The sequence below is a fragment of the Lissotriton vulgaris genome, chromosome 12 (assembly GCF_964263255.1).
Source record: "Lissotriton vulgaris chromosome 12, aLisVul1.2, whole genome shotgun sequence".
NCBI lineage: Eukaryota > Metazoa > Chordata > Amphibia > Caudata > Salamandridae > Lissotriton > Lissotriton vulgaris.
In genome coordinates, this window is record NC_141700.1 from 718,924,086 (window position 1) to 718,943,147 (window position 19,062).

General features: G+C 45.7%; 1 protein-coding gene across 1 annotated transcript in view; it reads left to right on the forward strand.

Annotated features, from left to right (window-relative positions):
* LOC147678113 (hydroperoxide isomerase ALOXE3-like) overlaps positions 1–19,062 on the forward strand; it is a 310,576-nt gene that overhangs the window by 169,422 nt on the left and 122,092 nt on the right. The window contains exons 4-5 of the mRNA XM_086945972.1: positions 6,708–6,830; positions 8,187–8,290. Of these exons, the coding sequence (XP_086802098.1) occupies positions 6,708–6,830; positions 8,187–8,290 (227 nt within the window). The remainder of the gene's footprint in view (positions 1–6,707; positions 6,831–8,186; positions 8,291–19,062) is intronic.

Below are 19,062 nucleotides of genomic sequence, written 5' to 3' on the forward strand. Positions count from 1 at the left end.
CTGGTTTTCTGAAGCCTTGGCCTTAAAGCGGCGGCAATGTAAGATCACAGAAAGGTCCTGGCGTCGCCATTATGACATCACGGCAAAGTTGGCGTATAGGGCTTCCATTAAATCCTACCACAATGACATCCTGTTAGAGAAGAAAGCATATTTTTCTAGAAGAATCGAGGATGCTTCTAACACCAACAAAGAGATCTTTTCCATTGTGAGGGAATTTACATTCTCCTAAAATGAGTACGCCGTCGTGTGCGCACACAGAATCCTGGGTGACCTCTTCAATTAAATTCTTCACCAATAAAATTAAGACCATTCAGGACTCCTTCCTGCCGTCCGGGGTAGTGGCAGCCCCCGGTACTAGCATCCTTTCCGGTTCTTCTCCGGGTATGGAGCCCACTCTTTCGGAATTTCCCCTGCTCTCCGTTGCAACATCTTTGGATCTCCTAACCAAATTAAAATCTGGGTCCCCTCTGGATCCCTGTCCAGCCAAATTTTTGGCTAGAATGGCGGAAGTGATCAACCCCCTTATTAACCCCGTTCTGAATCTTTCTCTCAGCACTGGAGTGGTTCCTCCAGCTTGGAAGCAGGCCCTGATCATTCCGCTTCTGAAAAAGCCCAATTTAGATCCGGAGGTTCATGCTAATTATAGGCCTATTTCCCTTCTGAAAAGAGGGTGGTGATGAACAGAGTGTCTGAATTAAGCAGACCACTCTTACCCAGGCCAAAGATCAGGGCTTGATCCATCACCGTTATTTATCTCACTGCACCATCCCAGCTCAGAACCTGGCTATATGCAAATCAGTCTGTCCCTGGCCCAGTGCATCATGGGAACAGGGCAGACTAAACTACCAAGCCAATTCTTCACCAGAAAGGAGACAATCTACCGGGGACCGGTTTCTGGCATTTCAGCCATCTTCGGCCCGGCTTGCTTGAATCCTGATGGTGCAGTGAGAAAGGGACTCATGTCTGAGTATACCCAGCCACACCTATAGTGGCCAAAAACGATTCAGAAAAGGGGGTGGTGATGAACAGAGTGTCTGAATTAAGCAGACCACTCTTACCCAGTCCAAAGATCAGGGCTTGATCCATCACCGTTATTTAGCTCACTGCACCATCCCAGCTCAGAACCTGGCTATATGCAAATCAGTCTGTCCCTGGCCCAGTGCATCATGGCATGGAACAGGGCAGACTAAACTACTGTCCATCACCACCCCTTGTTGTTTAATTATTTTGTCCACCATAAGCGTGGAAGGGTATACTCAGATGTGAGTCCCTTGCTCATTGCACCATCAGGATTCAAGCAAGCCAGGCCGAAGACGGCTGTAATGCCAGAAACCGGTCCCTGGAAGCTGGTTTCCTTCCCAGTGAAAGAATTGGCTTGGTAGTTTGGTTTGCCTTGTTCCCATCATGCACTGGGACAGGAACAGACTAATTTGCATATAGCCAGGTTCTGAGCTGGGATGGTGCAGTGAGCTAAAAAACGGTGTTGGATCTAGCCCTGATCTCTTGACTGGGTGAGAGTATTCTGCTTAATTCAGAAACTTTGTCCATCACCACCCCTTGTTGCTTAATTATTTCCCTTCTGCCAGCCTTTGCCAAAGTTGTGGAGAAGCACGTACATATCTCCCTTTCCAGCTTCCTTGAGAACAACAACCTCCTGCACAGTACACAATCCGGCTTCCGCACCAACTTGAGCACCGAGACTGCGTTGCTGGAAGTAACGGAAGCAATCAAAGAGGTACTGGATGCAGGAGGTAATGCAATGCTGGTAATGCTCGATTTATCGGCGGCCTTTGATACAGTCCCCCACGGGGGTCTCCTCACAAGACTTAGTGAGATCGGTCTGCGGGGGACGGTGTTCAGCTGGTTTAAATCTTTCCTAGCGGGTCGGTGTCAAACGGTCTGGGCCCTCCCCTTCTCTGCCGTTGTGCCGCCACTTGAGGTGGGAGTCCCTCAGGGCTCCATTCTGAGCCCGACTCTTTTTAATTTCTTTATGACCCCTATGGCGGCACTGGTGGAGTCGTTTGGTGCCCAGATCGTGTCTTACGCCGACGACACTCAGCTCCTCTTCACTTGCGGAAAGGGGTCTGATTTTGATGGGGAGAACATTAGAAGCTGCCTGGGGGCCGTGTTTAAGTGGTTCCAGCAAAAAGGCCTCAAGTGCAACTCGGATAAATCCGAGGTGCTCTTTTTCGGCTGCAGGTCTGATCCTAGTTGGCAGTCCTGGTGGCCTGGGGATATGTTTCCACCGTCGGTTGCATCCACGACGGCCAAGAACCTTGGAGTAAAGTTCGATAATGATCTATCGATGAAGCCCCATATTCTTGGCCTAGCAGGGAAATGTTTTGGCCTTCTTAAGATGCTTGGAAAATTCCTTCCTCTTCTCACGCTGGCCCACAGGAAAATTACGGTGCAGGCCCTTATTGGGTCGCGCCTGGATTATGCCAATAGCCTGTACCTTGGACTGCCAGAGTATCTTCTCCAACGCCTGCAAATAGTTCAGAACTCGGCTGCGCGTGCCATTTTTGGCCTTCATCGGAGAACTAGAGCTTCTGATCTCTTGCAGACTCTTCATGGGCTGCCCATTCGAAAACGTATTGTTTTCAAGGCCCTTACTCTGGCCTTCAAAGCTCTTCACAATTCCGGCGCCAAATACATTCAAAGGCGGCTGGCTTTTTATCAGCCTTCTAGATCTCTGAGGTCAGAGTCGCTGGCGTCGGTTCCGGTCATAAGAAGAGTGCGGATTGGCGGCCGGTAATTTAAGCCCTCCTCAGTTGTGGAACACCCTGCCTGTCACCCTTTGCAGGAACGCCAACTTGTTGGCTTTTAGGAAGGATCTAAAATCCTGGCTGTTTGTTCAGTAGCGCCCGCACCCCCTCTTTCCGTTCCCTTGTCCGTGTAAGACTGAAGTGCCAGGACACTCCTCGGAGTAGCTGAGCGCTATATAAAACACCCCCTAACATAACATAACATAGTGTAACTGGCAAATGTGGGATTCAGTTCTAAGAACACTAGATTATCTATGTTCAATTTTTAATTATCTGTCCCAACAGGTCACAGTAACAGATCAAAAATAAATGTAATATATTTATAAAAATAATGATCTCAACAAAAGACTTGTATTCAATAGATAACATTTCTTAATGGTACAGATTTTAAGGTTCTATATTAACATTAATTATGCAAAACATAATTGATTGATTACACACATCAAAGATTATTGTCTGCAAAATCCACTCAAATTATTCTCATTCCTTCATACACAATGAATCGATGTGATGATGTGGATCCAGACATTGTCACTGGATAGAGTTGGACTTGGTATTGATGTTTTGGTCTCAATGTGCAGAGTCCTCCAGGTCATTGTCAGTACAATCAAATTAAAGGAATTGTAAGGAAGACCCCATAAGAATTCACAAAGAAAATCAACAGTGCATATAGAGAGCAATCACAAATAATTTGTTCGAGTCTAAACCTTACTGGTTAAGTAGTCAGCACATAAATCAAGTCTAGCAGAGTCAATCAATGTGTGCAGCATCTCCTGCTCATAGAACAAGTGAAAAGATTTTAGAAATTTCCCATTTTCTTGCCCTAGCCAGTGTAGTTGGCAGTTTGACTTCGGATATTCCTTCTAAACAGTCACTCACAATAGAAAGCTTAGGTGTGCCTGGATGGACTGTCACTAGCTGGATGGGAGGGAGGAGCTGGGCACAGCCATACTAATATTTGAATAGGTGTGTCCTTCTGCCACACAATGGGCCACACATTCCATGTAGTTAATCTGAAGCCAAGGCATGTAAGGCAAGATTCCTGGGGATTTCAAAGAGAGTTTCTTCCCCCACCAGTTCCAAGAGAAGGGCACCAGGTATAAATATTTGGCCTCACACACCACCTCTTCAAAACACCTTTGGACCAGTGGGTACTCTGCCAGGAGGGACTGCCACTCGGCTGTACTGCTGCTCTGGAGGACTGCTGACCAGCTGCTCTCTTGCCTGGGTGGGATCATGACTTTCATCTCTTGAACCCAGAGTGACTCCAAGAGCTAGTTGTCTGGGTTCCTGATCAGACGCCTCAGGGGCACACCTGGTTTCCAACAACATTAAACCTAGCACCTGGGCTCTGCTATCTGAGTCATGCCATCCTAAATGGTACCACCCAGCCAATGGGCCCTTCTAAATGGGCCTGAAGGTGCTTCTTCAAAGTCCAGCTATGGTACCCATTGGGACAGATGCATAGCCCCTCAAAGCCTTACCTCACAGCTGCAAGCTCCATTGGAACAGACGCCAAGTAATACAACACCATGCCGGCATAAACAGATAACCACAGGATGCTTTATATTTCCTGGCGCTGTTTTCACTAAAACGTTTACAATTGCATATCTCCGGTTATACTCCTTGGATTTTTGTCATTTTTGTTCATGTTTCATGTATTAGAATCTTTTTCCAACTTTGTGTGGGTTCCTTTTTGTGTGGTATTTTTCACTTTATTACTGTTTGAAGCAACCCGGGGGTTGAGCACAGGTTAATTTAGGGTTAGCTTGTGCCTCCTCATGACAAGGTGCAATTTCTTCTCCCCCTCCTCCAGCTCTTGATGCCACCCAGTGTCAGTCCTTAGCGGATTACTTTATAAACAAAGTGGATCTTATTTACGATCATTTCTCTCCACCTTCTGATACCACTTTTTCCGCCCCTAATACGATCCAGGAATTGGTGAACACCGCCACTGATGCAGCAATTACCACCTGGCAGCCTCTAGACGCTACCTCCTTTGTGTCCTGTCTAAACAGTGTGCGTTCTGGTTCCCCACTGGATGTGCTCCCGGCCAAAATATTAAAACAATTGGATCCCCTTACTCACCCCATTTTCATTAAATTATTAAATACTTCCTTGAGCGAGGCCCAGGTCCCCCTATCCTGGAAACATGCCATGGTGGTACCTCTACTAAAAAAATTGGGTGCTGATTCTTCCAACCCTGCCAACTTCCGCCCGATATCTTTGCTGCCAATCTTCTCGAAGATATTGGAGAGACACATAAATTCCCAGCTTTCTAAACTGGTCGAAAACACCGCTTTTCTCCATCCTTCTCAGTCAGGCTTTCGGCCTAGACATTCAACTGAGACAGCGCTCCTGGGGGTAACGGAGAGTTTGAGGCACGGTGTCGACCAAGGTAACACCATGGCGCTCATCCTGTTGAATTTGAGTGCAGCGTTCGACACCGTGTCACATTCCATCCTCATCAACTCTCTGAAGTCTCTAGGTGTAGGTGGTCAGGCCCTGGCCTGGCTGGTGTCTTTCCTCAATGACCGAAGTTTCCAAGTGTTCTCTCCTAAAGCAGCTTCCACCATTTGTCCATCTACTCAAGGCGTTCCCCAAGGCTCAATCCTCAGTCCCCTTTTATTTAATATTTACGTTAAACCCTTGGCATCCATTGTTGAACTGGCCGGGCTTACCCTGTTTTCCTACGCAGATGACACCCAGATTGTCTTCTCCCTATCAGGCAAAGACCAGAACAACATCTCCGCACTCAAGTCAGGCCTCGCTCTTGTGGCTGACTGGATGCGGAGAAACTGTCTCAAACTGAACGGGGAGAAGACCGAGGTGGTCATCTTGGGTCGGAATAAACATCTCTGGGGTCCCCACCATTGGCCCATCGACCTGGGCACTGCGCCTACTCCTTCCATCGCAGTTCGTAACCTGGGTGTCATTATTGACGACAGGTTAACTATGAGACAACAGGCCACAAAGGTCGCGGCCATCTGTTTTTCAACGCTGCGGTGGCTCCATAAGATCTTGTGGATGCTTCCACTATCCTCCCGCAGAACCGTGGTCCAGGCACTTGTAACATCTCGCCTGGACTATGGCAACATCCTTTACCTGGGCGCTGACAAAGCCACCTTACATGTATTGCAGGTAGTGCAAAATGCGGCGGCGCGCCTGCTAAAAAACATCCCCAGACGCACTTCAGCTAGGGCCGCCTTACGTGACCTTCACTGGTTGAGTATCCCTGAGCGTATCAAATTTAAGGCACTATGCTATATGTTCAAGGTCAAACAGGGTAGTGCCCCAGCCTACCTCCAAAGGCTGATAACACCCTACAGACCCCTACGTCCACTAAGGTCATCGGACATGGGTAATTTCACTATGCCAAGGTGGAAACTAACAAAAATGGGAGGTCGTTCCTTCTCTACTCTGGGCCCCAAATATTGGAACTCCCTCCCATTGGACCTAAAACTTAAGACTAACTTGTTCCGCTTCCGCAAGGCTTTGAAGACATTGCTTTTTACTCAACGCGCCCAATAGTCTGCTATGGCTCCAGCCAGGTGAAGCCGCCTCCTTCTTCTACAGTCTATCCCTACCGCCGGGAAACCCACTGTGGGTAGCTGCGTGCGGTATAAGCTTAAATAAATAAAAAATAAAAAAATAAAAGGCTTATCTGTGCTGTTTGACCAAAGCTCACACCCCAGTCAACCAACAGCCCAATTTCTTACGCCACACAACACACTTACCTCTGCCCATTCCCTTCGCTTTCAGACACACACACTTTCTTTTCATATCTTGGTTACTTATGATTGTTCATTGAATAAAGAATTTTGACACAAATGGCAGCCATTTTTCTATGCCTTTAAGGCAGGGTTCTAGAACATTTTTCCAGACTGAAGTATTCATTGACACGTTTCTACTGTCTTTTCTCTATCCTTCTGCCTCTTCTAGGTGGAAAGTGTACCACAAAGCCTTTCCAAGATGCATTGATGTGCATACCGTCAAGGAACTAGACTCGAACGTTAAATACTCCACTACCAAATTATTGAATTTTGCCCTCACGCTGAAAACGTCGTAAGTATTGAGTGTCATGGCATTCAGAACAAATATACGTTGGTGCTTGAAAGGGAGCCATACTCTCTATAGCAAATAAGACAATAAGAGTGGCCTCTTGTAATTGAAATCATGCATGACTCGAATAAAGTTTTTCTTTAGAATTTCAAGTTCTTTTACCGTAGTTGGTACTGCGGACTGTAGAGTGTCCGGAAAGCATGGATCCTGCTTAAGAACCATACTATGAATGGGCAGCCATTGTGTTAAACACATTTTAAGATTAACCATGTCTTGCGTCAATGCCATATGGAATTAAGAGTGAGTGAAAGAACATTTGGTCTTATTTCTAAACTCATTCTGTCATTATAAGTCTAACATGCCCTTTAGTGTTCGCCATCTAAGCATTCATAGTTATGGTGTGTGCATGTCATGCACAAGCTTCGTATCTGCATGCTGCCTGTCTCCTAGAACTGACTGAATTACCAGAGAGATGATGGTGTTATAGCAAGTAATTTAACTCTATAAATTCATACAAATCAATCTTTAAATTTTACTATGCTATTTTTAAAGTCATACTTGAGCTTACTGCCCATCCACTGAAATGTGTGTGGTGCACAGCACTGCTCACAGACACGCAGCTAGTGAGTGATCAGAGGATGGCAAGCACCCACTATCAACAGTGGTCAGTTTCTGGCAACAGTACTTGACAAACAGTACAAGTTGACCAATTTTGCTTGCCAATAGTTTGGCATGACACCCAACGTAGAAACACCACAAGGACCATCTCCTATTTCCATATCAGTTTTGACTCATAAGGACACAGCCCTGATTTATTAGGCAGACTTGTCTTTCCTTCCTTGGCACCATCACAGTTGTTTGTGGTTCATGATTTAATTGAACTGAATTGATGTTATGTCCACTGGTTCCATGCAATCAGTAAATATTTGAGTGAACAAATAGTTTGCTCGCCCTATTCTAGCCTTCTGCTAGTCCTCTTCTAACCTAATGCCCCAACCTAATAGTTTTTGTGATGACACTTTGTCCCAGAAATAGTTTTGCATTAGAAAATGTTTCTATCTTACTCTTTCCTCAATGTTGAACAGATGTATTTCATACATTGTTATTTCTCCTTTATGTTAGCATAGAAGAGGATGTAGACTAACAGCTAGAGCGGCCAATCTTGAAGCTGGTGAACTGGGTTTGTGTCTCAACTTCAATTTTGTACTGCTTTCTCACAATCCACAAATGTTCAAATTAGAGACAGCATTCATGTTTGACAAAAAAATATCTTTTAAAAAACAACAGAACACCATGTTTAAATGAACTTTCCATTCTGCATTATACTCATCGTGATGTGATGGTCTCTCATGCTCCTAGAACGCTGGAAGTCAAACTGAAAGGATTACTGGGATGTCAGGAATCCTGGAAATCACTTCAAGACCTCAAGAGGGTTTTTTGGACTCATAAAACTGCTACTTCAGGTAGGAAATGTCCTTTCAAGAGGCAGTGTGTACATTGTGTGTCTATCTCACTTTAGGCAATTTGATTTCTGAGGCTTGCAGGCATTCCAATACTTCACAATTAAATTAGAATTTAAGGATTACCAGAGATCCAGCACCCAGATGTGTTCTTGAGTGTAAACTAGAGGATTTATGAATATTTATCTGGCTGGCGGGATTGTTATCTATTTGAAATCTGCCTTGTTGCCTCCTTTTCCTACTCGTAGGACAAATGAGTGTTTGATTGTAGATGGCTGAGGAATGAGTGAGCTTGGCACTTGAACCCATAGGCACATCGCTGTTTAATCTGGTTAACCACTGTGATTTATACACCTGAGTAACCCATTACATATGCAGATTTTAACACACAGGGCATCATCTCACTGGAACTGAAAATGATCATGATTAAAATTGGAGTACCTTGGTTAGGCTGAACAGCAGGACTACTATATTTCCTAACCTCAGAGATAGCCTTAGAAGTTGTGCGAGTACAGGGCAGCAAGAAGCATCAGTGTTTGTGTGTGCTTGTGTGAAGTACAAGCTATGTTTAGCAGTTTATGTAGCACTCAGTGGCCCTGGGGCATTGAACTGCTTTAGACGAGCACCAGCTACATTACACAAAGTCAGATTCAGTTTATGAGACAGAGGAAGTTTAAATGATTTTCCCAGAATCACAGTATATTGAGCATACACGGGTACTTGAATCTGCTTCCCAGTTCCAAACAGGGGCGGTTCCTTCATAATGGCGGAGGAACGTCACCCCACTGGTCAGTCAGTCAGCAGTCTAGCAAATGACCGCTGAATGACTGAGCCGATGCCAGCAGTGTGGGGTGTGGCAGGGCCTGGCACAGCAGGGTGGAATGGTAGGCACAGCGTACGTGTGCATGTCTGTTTGGCCTGCCATCTTTGGCTGGCCAAACAGACATGCACACTTAGGTTTCTCCAACCAGGCTGTGTTACACAGAAAGGTTGGAGAAATGTCACAGTCGCCTAGACACTGTCTGAGCCTTCTGCCATTCCAGTTTGAATGCACTCATATGCAAATCAGTCTTGATTCTGCTCCCTGCTGGTACAGTCCAGCCCGAGCTGCCAGGCCAGGTCCTCACTGGACCGGAAACAAGGATGCTGGGAACGGTTTTAGGGTTTCAATCCTCATCAGCCAAGCTAGCTTGACTCCAGTGGCATAGAGAGCACTGGACCCATGTATGGCTATACTAGTTCCACTCGGGTGACAAATGCAAAAAGAACAATTGGTGGACAGAATGTTGAACAATGTCAAGCATTCACCTCGGGACAGAGATCTGGGCCTAAATCCATTGCTTTTTTGCTACCCAATCTGGCGGTGAATGTATGCATTGTTCAGTATTCCGTCCATCAATTGTTCGTTTTGCATTGTGTGAGGGCTATGCTGCTTTCTCCAGCCACCCACTTGTCCCACACACAACAGCATGGAGTGCTAAATTTATGTGGTGGTCGTAGAACGGAACTCTTTTGTTTTATGTTGTCCTGTGATTGGATCCCAAATGTGAAAGAAAAGCTTCCAAAGCATGAAAGGGAATCTCATTACATTATTGTATTATGCTTTGTTTTTTTCATATTATATGATTCTGGACTACAGAACACTACAAATAACGTTTACATTTTATTTTGTAAACAGTCATAGCTTAACCTCATAGGAGCGTCGAACGTTCAGCGCCCAGTGCTGAACGTTCGAAGAACGAATGCTGGCCCGTCGGCCAACGGTCGTGCGCAGCACTGGCAAGGTAGTACTCGCGATGACCGTTGGCCGACGGCAGCATTTAAGGGGTTAATACATTTGAATAAAACAATGCTTAGATGAAGTGCCATGGCCATTTTCTAGCATGGTGCTCCACATAGTACAAAATAGCCCAACTCTCAACATCAGGGAAGAGTTTTAAGCATTGTGTATAAATTGTTTTGCAGTCTTGGCAGCTGTCGTTTTAAACTAGTCCTATGGTAAAACGTATGATGAAGCTGCAGTTTCAAAAGCAGCCGCATAGAAATGTAAAAATAATATGTTAAGACTAAGTACATTTCAAATAGGAAAGACAATATTAAGGTTAAGATGTCTACATTCCTTGAACTATGTTCAAAATCAAAAGAAGTGTAAAGATCTGCTCGTCTACTTGGTTTTGCTGACCATAATTTGAGAAATCCTTCTGCAAGACCCACCTAGATTGTTAAGAGGAGAACATGTAGAGTGACTTAACTTGAGTTTTAAAATGATTAATTTTCATCCCGAAAATGTAACACCAAGTCCCATAAATATCTGGCAGTGGAGGTACCATTTTAATTTGGGGAAATATATACAAACCACGGGAATTGTTTTCCAGGGATTTGGTCCATGGAAATGTATGGATCGTATAAAGATGAAGGGGCATTTTCTCAAGGATTTATCGCCGAGTTAACAGCACTTTATCGTAGCCAAAGAGGCTATAAATGTATCGCCCCATTCACAAGCTGATGCTAACAGCCCCAATCGCCAGTTTACCTGCGACAGCAGTCGCAAAACACATCATCACAGATGACCCCGGCAACTAACGCTAATGATATACAGAGTAGGCGTTCCCGTGCAAAAAGCCGCAACAACACCACTTCACAACTTTCTCGACAACCAGCCAGATCGGCGATAAGTTCCCAAAACATGTGATAAGGCATGTTAGCTGCAGGATTTTACCACCTGCTCTTACCTGGTGTAAAGTTGGAGGACAACTGGCACCAGACAAGGGAGCACAGCCCAGAGCAACACATGAAGTACTACAGATACCCCGGAGCAAATGAACATGCAGCCAGGGAGAGATAGTGCCGACACTGCAGACCCAGGCCTCACTGCTCACCTAATGCCACCGGTGTGTCTCCTACCACATGCCGGTATGCACTGCAGTCCCCCAGGTCCCTTATCTGAAACACCAGAGACATGAATGGCAGAGTCAAAACACTTGCACACGCCATCATCGCTTGCCCGCCATTGTGCACACAGGCTGTGGTACCCCAGCCCCTCCCGCTGCCCAGCGATGATAGCCCACCCCTGCGCACACAGGCCTCATTGCTCACCTTCCGCCACCGGCGTGTCTCCAACATGCTCAGGCAGCTCCAAGCCCGGAGCCCGCGACCATAGCACCCTCCACCTCATGCAGCCCTGCATCACCCGCTGGCTCAGACCTACACTGCCGTACAGCAGGGCTCACACTAATCCTCCCAGTCAGGACCGCCAGGTCGGTGCATCATCGCATGCTGCACACCCCCTCAGCACTTTAGATGCCCCTATCTCAGTGCACTGAAAGACACCATCCCGTGGTAGTGTGCCTGCCGCAGTGCATCTGGTGCCACTGAGTCTGTGCACCGCAAGCCATCGACCCTTTATGATTGAGTCTCGAGGTTTGGATGCCTTCATGTCACCCCGACACTGGGCAATGTGAGGTGGCAGGGTACTAGGCCCTCATGCATAAATGATACCACACAGGGACACCCAGGTAGAGAGTGGAAATGGCATCTAGCACGTGCGCTAGGCCCTTTTTATTGGCAGGGTCACATGTCATGTGACGGCTGTGCTGGATGGGTGTGGTGTGGGTATAAACTAGCTAGCTGTGAGGGAGTGGCTGTGGCATGCTGACAACTAAACCTGTGAGCAGCAGATCCTTAATCGCATCGCTGCGGCGGCTTTTCCCGCTGTGTGCGGCATTTTAAAAATTACCGCGTTACATGACGAGCTCAGCTCGTCATCAGCATCGAAGTGGTTAAAGGGAAGACCTGGGACATGTAGCGTTGTCGTCGTCCCCTGTGAGCGTAAGCAGAGTGGGCTGGCCTGGCATATGCCAGTCCAGCATAAGGGTGTGAACAATGACCCCGGGGCTCGGGAGTGGTTCCGTCATGGGCTGGGCAAGGAAGTAACTAATGCGAGTGTCTCTGTTGTAGTGTCGGCGCCACCAGGACCGCACTCGACAAGATGTCACCCTGTGACCCAAGTCCCACAACATGAGCAACAGGGATGTAAGGGGGAATCACTGACCCTACATTCATCCATACTTCCACACTTGAAAGATCATAGACATGATACATCTGTGTGAATATGAATGTTTATTGCACATTCTGTGGAGTGTTGCAGCTTGAGCAGCACAGGCCATGCAAACCCCACTTTACATTGTTGGCCAGTGGAGGGACAGCCAGAGTCCTTCAGGTAATGACAAGTACATCAGAAGAAGAGGAGTACAGTCCGCAGTCTGATAGCTGTGTCATTGGTGACCAAACATTATATGGCGGTCCATGTCGAGGTCCAAGGTGAGTGTCGCAGAGTGCATCCGGGCACAGTGGAAGGTGATGATGCAGAGGGCAGAACCAGGGCAGAACCAAGCAGTAACAGGCCATATGGCGGAGATGAATGCTACTGCGTCCTTTGACCTCCGAGGTAGATTCATCCGCATCTTCGTCCTGTTGCATGTGCCTCACATGTGGGTGGTGGTGTTCTGTCTGCTGCACTGTGTGGCTGTGACACCTCAGGGGCCTGAGGTGGAATGTCTGCCGCACTGTGTGGCACTGACATATCAGGGGCCGGAGATGTGGATGGAGTGGTAGCAGCACCATGCATCTGCTCCAGGCCTTGAGGTAGCAATGCCATGAGGAGGGTCTTTAGGGCATTGAGGGACCCAGCTACCTCTCGCTCGTATGCAGAAGTGGCAGCCGCTCTTTCTGCCTGCGTCCAATCCATGTTCTCAATGATCCAACGCATGTGTCCCATCTCCCAGGTGAGCTCGCTGGAGCCACTCTGACTAGACAGTCATTCTTTTCTCAGAGTCAGGACTCAAGCGATGTCAGCCATGGTTCGCTGGAGAGCATGGAGCGACTCTGGATTTCCGTTAGGAAAGGTGAGTGGTCCCTGATGGGACTTAGACACCCATGTATGGCATCTAGTTTGGCTGCCATGCAGTCGAAACCCACCTGCACCTGTTCAGCCAGCTTATCCTGTTACCCCAACACACGGCGTTGGAAGGCCACGTGTTCATCATGGGGGTCCTGGGATGCAGCCATGGTGGTGGGTGCTGCCTTCTGTGTGTTCTCTGCAGGGGCTGAGTTCTCCTCGTAGCAGCTGGGCTGCCCTGCTCCTGGAAGTGGGCTACGGAGGATATCCACGAGCTGTTAGAGGGCGTCACAGTCAAAGGTGTGGTGGTCCTCCTCGTCATCAGAGAAGAGAGGTTCGGACTGCTCTTTGGGAGGTGTTGAATTTCCCCCTGCAATGTGAATGCGAGATGCAGTTTAACATTGTGTTCAAATGTATACTGACGCATTGTTTATGTTTACAATTAGACTGCATGACAGTGTACATTGTAACTGTTTAGGAGGAGCTGCCAATTAGATGCGGGACAGTGGACATTACGACAACATCATGGATGTGTGTTTGTACTTGTAGATTGTCAACTCGCATTTCCCTGCAATGCCAAATGTGAATAGCCAGTTTCTACACACAAGTGGCACCAGTTGTGTCCTCTGTTCTGTTGTGGACATGTTGCTGTTTGTACCACTTTGTTGTCAATGTTGATGCGCTCTGTATGTAATGTGTGTGTGCCGCATTTTGGGGGAGTCGCCCCAGCAGCGCTGATTTGGCTTCCCCTTATCCCTTTCATGCGGTGTGCCTCTGACCTCTGTGCTTATACAGTGCTGAGATGTTGCATACTTGGGTGCATTGGTCTCTTGGTGGGAGTTGGGGGTCTGGGGCATGGTTTGTCCATGGCTGTGCTATGCTTAATTGTGCATGTGTGACATTGTGCCCATCTCCCCCCGTCCCCTCAGTCCCTGGTCATTACTCACCCTGTTGCTGTTGTGTCCGGTCCTGTTGAGCAGTGTCAGGTCCCCCAACTTCTGCCACCATCTCACCACTGATGACTGTGGACACCATTACCTCCATCTCATCCAGCTCCTTCTGTGGCGCTGGGCTGCCACCTCCATTCTGCATTGCTGCCTTCAGGTTGTTTGTTAGTTTCTACTTGGTTTTGCACTTCACATCATTCCAGCACCTCTTGAACTCTTCCATTGTCCTCTTCAGCACTCCAACTACATTCACCTTGTCCACGATGGTCTGCCATATTCCATTTTTAGTTGCCAGTGACACAGTGGAGGTGCCAAACAGTAGTTTATGGTGTTCTATCACCTCCCTTATCCTGTTTTCCTGTGAATTGAACTGCTTCTTCCTATTGTTCTTGTCCTTGCCCTTCCCTGACCCTTCTGAGACCCCGAGGTCCCAGGCTGGTCCTCCGGGGGGCGTGTGGGGTTCTAGTTGCCCTCTGCACTTGCTCCGGGTAGCTCCATTGTGCTTCGCTGTTGTTTGGCTTTTGTTTGTATGTTTTTATTCTACTTGTATTGTGCATTTTCTCGCTTGACGCGTGGGAATTGCAGGCCTGTGGCTCGTTTTCGCTGATTTTTGTATAGCGATTGGCATCATCGCTACTATTTTCGCGTCCGTGTTTCACATTTTTGCAGCCATGCGTTGATTTTAACGTGTTATCATGAGACTATCGCATGGTACCGCCATGTTGGGAATACCACGTTAACATAGCAATTTTTTCCCGCGATAGACTGCGGAGTGAAGAGTGGCGTTAAGCTAATTTTACAGTAGTTATCGCACATTCTTGAGAATATCCCTGGAAGTGCTATCAAATTACATTGTACTATTTTTATAGAAGTATATAGCACATATAATGAATGTTGAAATTAACCTTAAGCATAGTACATCATGCATAGGTTAAGGATATACTCTAGGCAAATGTTATCTGTGGATGGGTCTATATATTCAAAGTTTTCAAAGAGATTGAAATTACTCCTTGGTGATGCTGATGAATGTTGAAAGACATTGGGACAAGCACACTGTGCTGGGAATTGACATCCTTCTGATCTAACACCCTGGAACTTCTTTTGGAGTGTCACTGTGCTAACTATTGGAATGTGTGTATAACATTAGACTTCAAAACAAACGAATAGGCCCGGAAATAATGTTTTATGTCCATCAGCGCATGTGTGATGGTCAATAAAGGAAAAGAAGATGGCTTATGAATGATTGGCTTTGTTAACATTCATTAAGTTAGGGAACTCTGCCTCTGGGTGGGATCAATGAGAGGTGCTGAGGAGGTAGGCTGCAGGAAATTAAATCTTTTTAGTTATAACAAGGGAACCCAACAGATACCTAGGGACCATGGGCAAACTATCTTTTTAAGAAAACAACGGTCCTTAGGATAACCAAAATGAACCATACAATGACAAATATAGACTGGAATCAGTACTATATCAAGTAATTTCAGTACCCAGCCGGGCCTGAAGAACTTTATTCAAATATATACATGAGTAAGCAAGACCACCAGAGGGGTCCAATTCACTATCTGATAGGGTACAAGCCTGCACCTATCCAGAAATCACTCAAAAGAGATTCAAGAGTGAGAGATAGAAAAATAGAAAAAGAAAAAGACAAGAAATATCAGGCAAGAAGGACGTGGGAGCCAACTGTCCCTTGCATTTACATCAATTTTAAGCAAGTTCGGACAAACAATTGCTGTAATAGAATAAACACAATGGCAAATATTACAGAATTGCTAAAAGTGTCGACGGCGTTTCGATCCCTGGCTCCTAGTGAACTGGGATCATCATCAGGACTTTGTGTTAAGTTGCCTGTTTTGCTATTGAAGCGCCTGTCAATATCTGTTACAATTCGAGAGTCAAGGTGGAGGTGACATGGGCGCTGGTCGAATTGAGGTTCACGAATCGAGCAGTAAGGAGTCGGCAGGCTCAATGGCATTGTTCCGACAACCCGAGAATCCTTACTTCTCGATTCGTGAGCATTACTGATATGATTGTGGAACAGAGCGTGTGGATTAATTCCAGCCCACGCCGTCAATTGGAACAATTTTCTCCCTCAACATAGTCGAGTAACCTACAGCCATTAGCCTGAGGTCCCGACACTCTGTCCACTGAAGTTTTTGAGGAAATCAACCTCAATTCGACCAGATATTGACAGGCGCTTCAATAGCAAAACAGGCAACTTAACACAAAGGGATCGAAACGCCGTCGACACTTTTAGCAATTCTGTAATATTTGACATTGTGTTTATTCTATTACAGCAATTGTTTGTCCGAACTTGCTTAAAATTGATGTAAATGCAAGGGATAGTTGGCCCCCACGTCCTTCTTGCCTGATATTTCTTGTCTTTTTCTTTTTCTATTTTTCTATCTCTCACTCTTGAATCTCTTTTGAGTGATTTCTGGATAGGTGCAGGCTTGTACCCTATCAGATAGTGAATTGGACCCCTCTGGTGGTCTTGCTTACTCATGTATATATTTGAATAAAGTTCTTCAGGCCCGGGCTGGGTACTGAAATTACTTGATATAGTACTGATTCCAGTCTATATTTGTCATTGTATGGTTCATTTTGGTTATCCTAAGGACCGTTGTTTTCTTAAAAAGCAGGAAATTAAATGTCAATTTATCAATGCTATATGGTAGTATTTAGCTTAGAGCACCACTGTATTTTAACGCGCATACAGCCCTGCTCCATGCTACCCAGTTTAAAGTTGTTTTTCATTCTTTCTAAGCACACCCTTGAGACTTTACTGATTAGCCCCTTCTTTAACTCATCTCACAGCATAAGGCATTCCACATGCTGTCTCACAGAGAATCCCTCAATCCCCATTATTCTCACTACAGGTGCATGTTTGAAGATCATCTGCAATTCTGCTCTCTGCCCCTGCCAATCTGTATTCTCCATTCCCTTTTCTTCAGATTTGACACTTCTGAACTCCATCAATCTGTGTTGCCCCTGGACAATCTCAATAGGTGGAGATCTATTGCCCTAAGATTCACACTTATATTCTCTTTGGACTCCCTGCTCAAGGCATTTTGCTTGTTACCTTGGCCCTTCCATTTCCTGCCTTCACTGGCTCTTCACCACAGCGATGTCACTTCCGATCCTCTTTCCCTAACAGTTCAAATGTTTCCACATGGGAATAGACATTGCTCTATGAGGTGTAAACTATCTGCTTAATCTGGGACTGAATGGCTGCTCTGACAATTTATCTCCTATCCCATGAGGTACTCTCTTGTACTTTGTCCTAAAGCAGGTTCTTTGGTCTTTCCTTCCTCCCTTCTCTTTGCTATCTGCCCATACTGTGAACAAATGCTGCATCTGCTGGCATTCTTGCACACGTTTTACAAGAGACAACAATGGGGCAGCTTTCAACAGTGTATACATTAATCAATGATACGTGTTTATAGGTATTCAGAAAAAATATTGTGTCAGAAATATCAAATTACAGATATATCGAATTGTAAATATTGTGACACAGAAACATCAACAGCAAGAATATCGTGATCAAGAATACTCATTTTGAGGTAGGCAATCTCGTTTTCAAAAATATATTAGCCCATGTATCAAAATTCGGATAAATGAGTCCTTATTAGCGATAAATAAGGAATCGCAAATAAGGATTTGTTTTTCGCAATGCATCTACAGATTCGGTATTTATTACCGAATCGCTGAAAATCGTCATAAAATACCGAAAACACAACAGCAAGAGCACAAAATAAAGAATAGCAAATACCGAATTAGCAAATACCGAATCAGTATTAGCGATTTTGGTATTGGGGAATTCGCAAAAAACGAGTCTTCTTCTTTCTTCTTTGATAACTTTATTTCGACCACAGTGCGCTATAAAAGTACATATTAAAACAGAGAATAAAACATTAAAATCCACTTTGAATTTAGGTTAAGAACACATTTCATATATATACACAGTTTACATCAAAAACACTCAAGACTAAAAATAGAATTAAACCAACTAGAAAGCTATCACATTAATTCATGACTATCTTGAAAGCCTTAGGTCTAAAATCAGGTCATTGTAACAGTTCTGCGCTTAATCCACATGCCATGCAAAAAACGGGAAACCGGAAAAAAAACAGGTGGGTGGGTATCGTACTTGAGTACTCTGAGCGCATGCTCGCATTTGCGAAAACCCAGATTCCTGCAAATAGGTTTAATCCATCTATTACGTGACAGCCCATATGCTGGGCAGAAGAAAAATATGTGGCTTTCATTTTCGAATGGGTGTCCGCACGCCGGGCACTCAGTACTTTTGTTTACATCCCATTTGTTGGTCAGTGACCTTAGTGGCAGACTACCCATTCTTAATTGCAAATACAACTTTCTCGCTTGGGCAGGATAGATCATATCGAGGAATTCCTCCTTCTTGTATTCTGCTTTTATATTGAGGAATTGACTAGTCATTCTCCCTACTGCCGTACTAGCATGCAGGGTCAACAGATTATTCGACCTAAACCTTTTTACCAGGTCAGTTCTGGCATAGGCCAGAGAGGCTGACTCAGGAGATTCCCATAGCCCAGGAACACCAAGCGGTACACACAAATCCTTGATATGGGATAACAATGTAATATTCTTTGACCTCAATGCCACCCATACCTCCTGAAACTCTGCACGATACGGGGAAAGCTCTTGGACCGACCAGAATCTTCTCCAGTAAGTTAATGGCCTCAGAGCTACCTCCTCTTCCACGGGGATTAACCCAAGGTCAAACCTTAATGGGACGAATGGGGTACTAACGGGTAGGGCAAACAACTCCATCATAAATGTTTGTTCGACCCTTACCAAACTTTTTGGCCGATAATGTCCCCATAATTCCGCCCGTATAGTGCGGCTGCTCTAGCTTGTACCCTGTATATTTCTATGACAGGGGCAGCCGA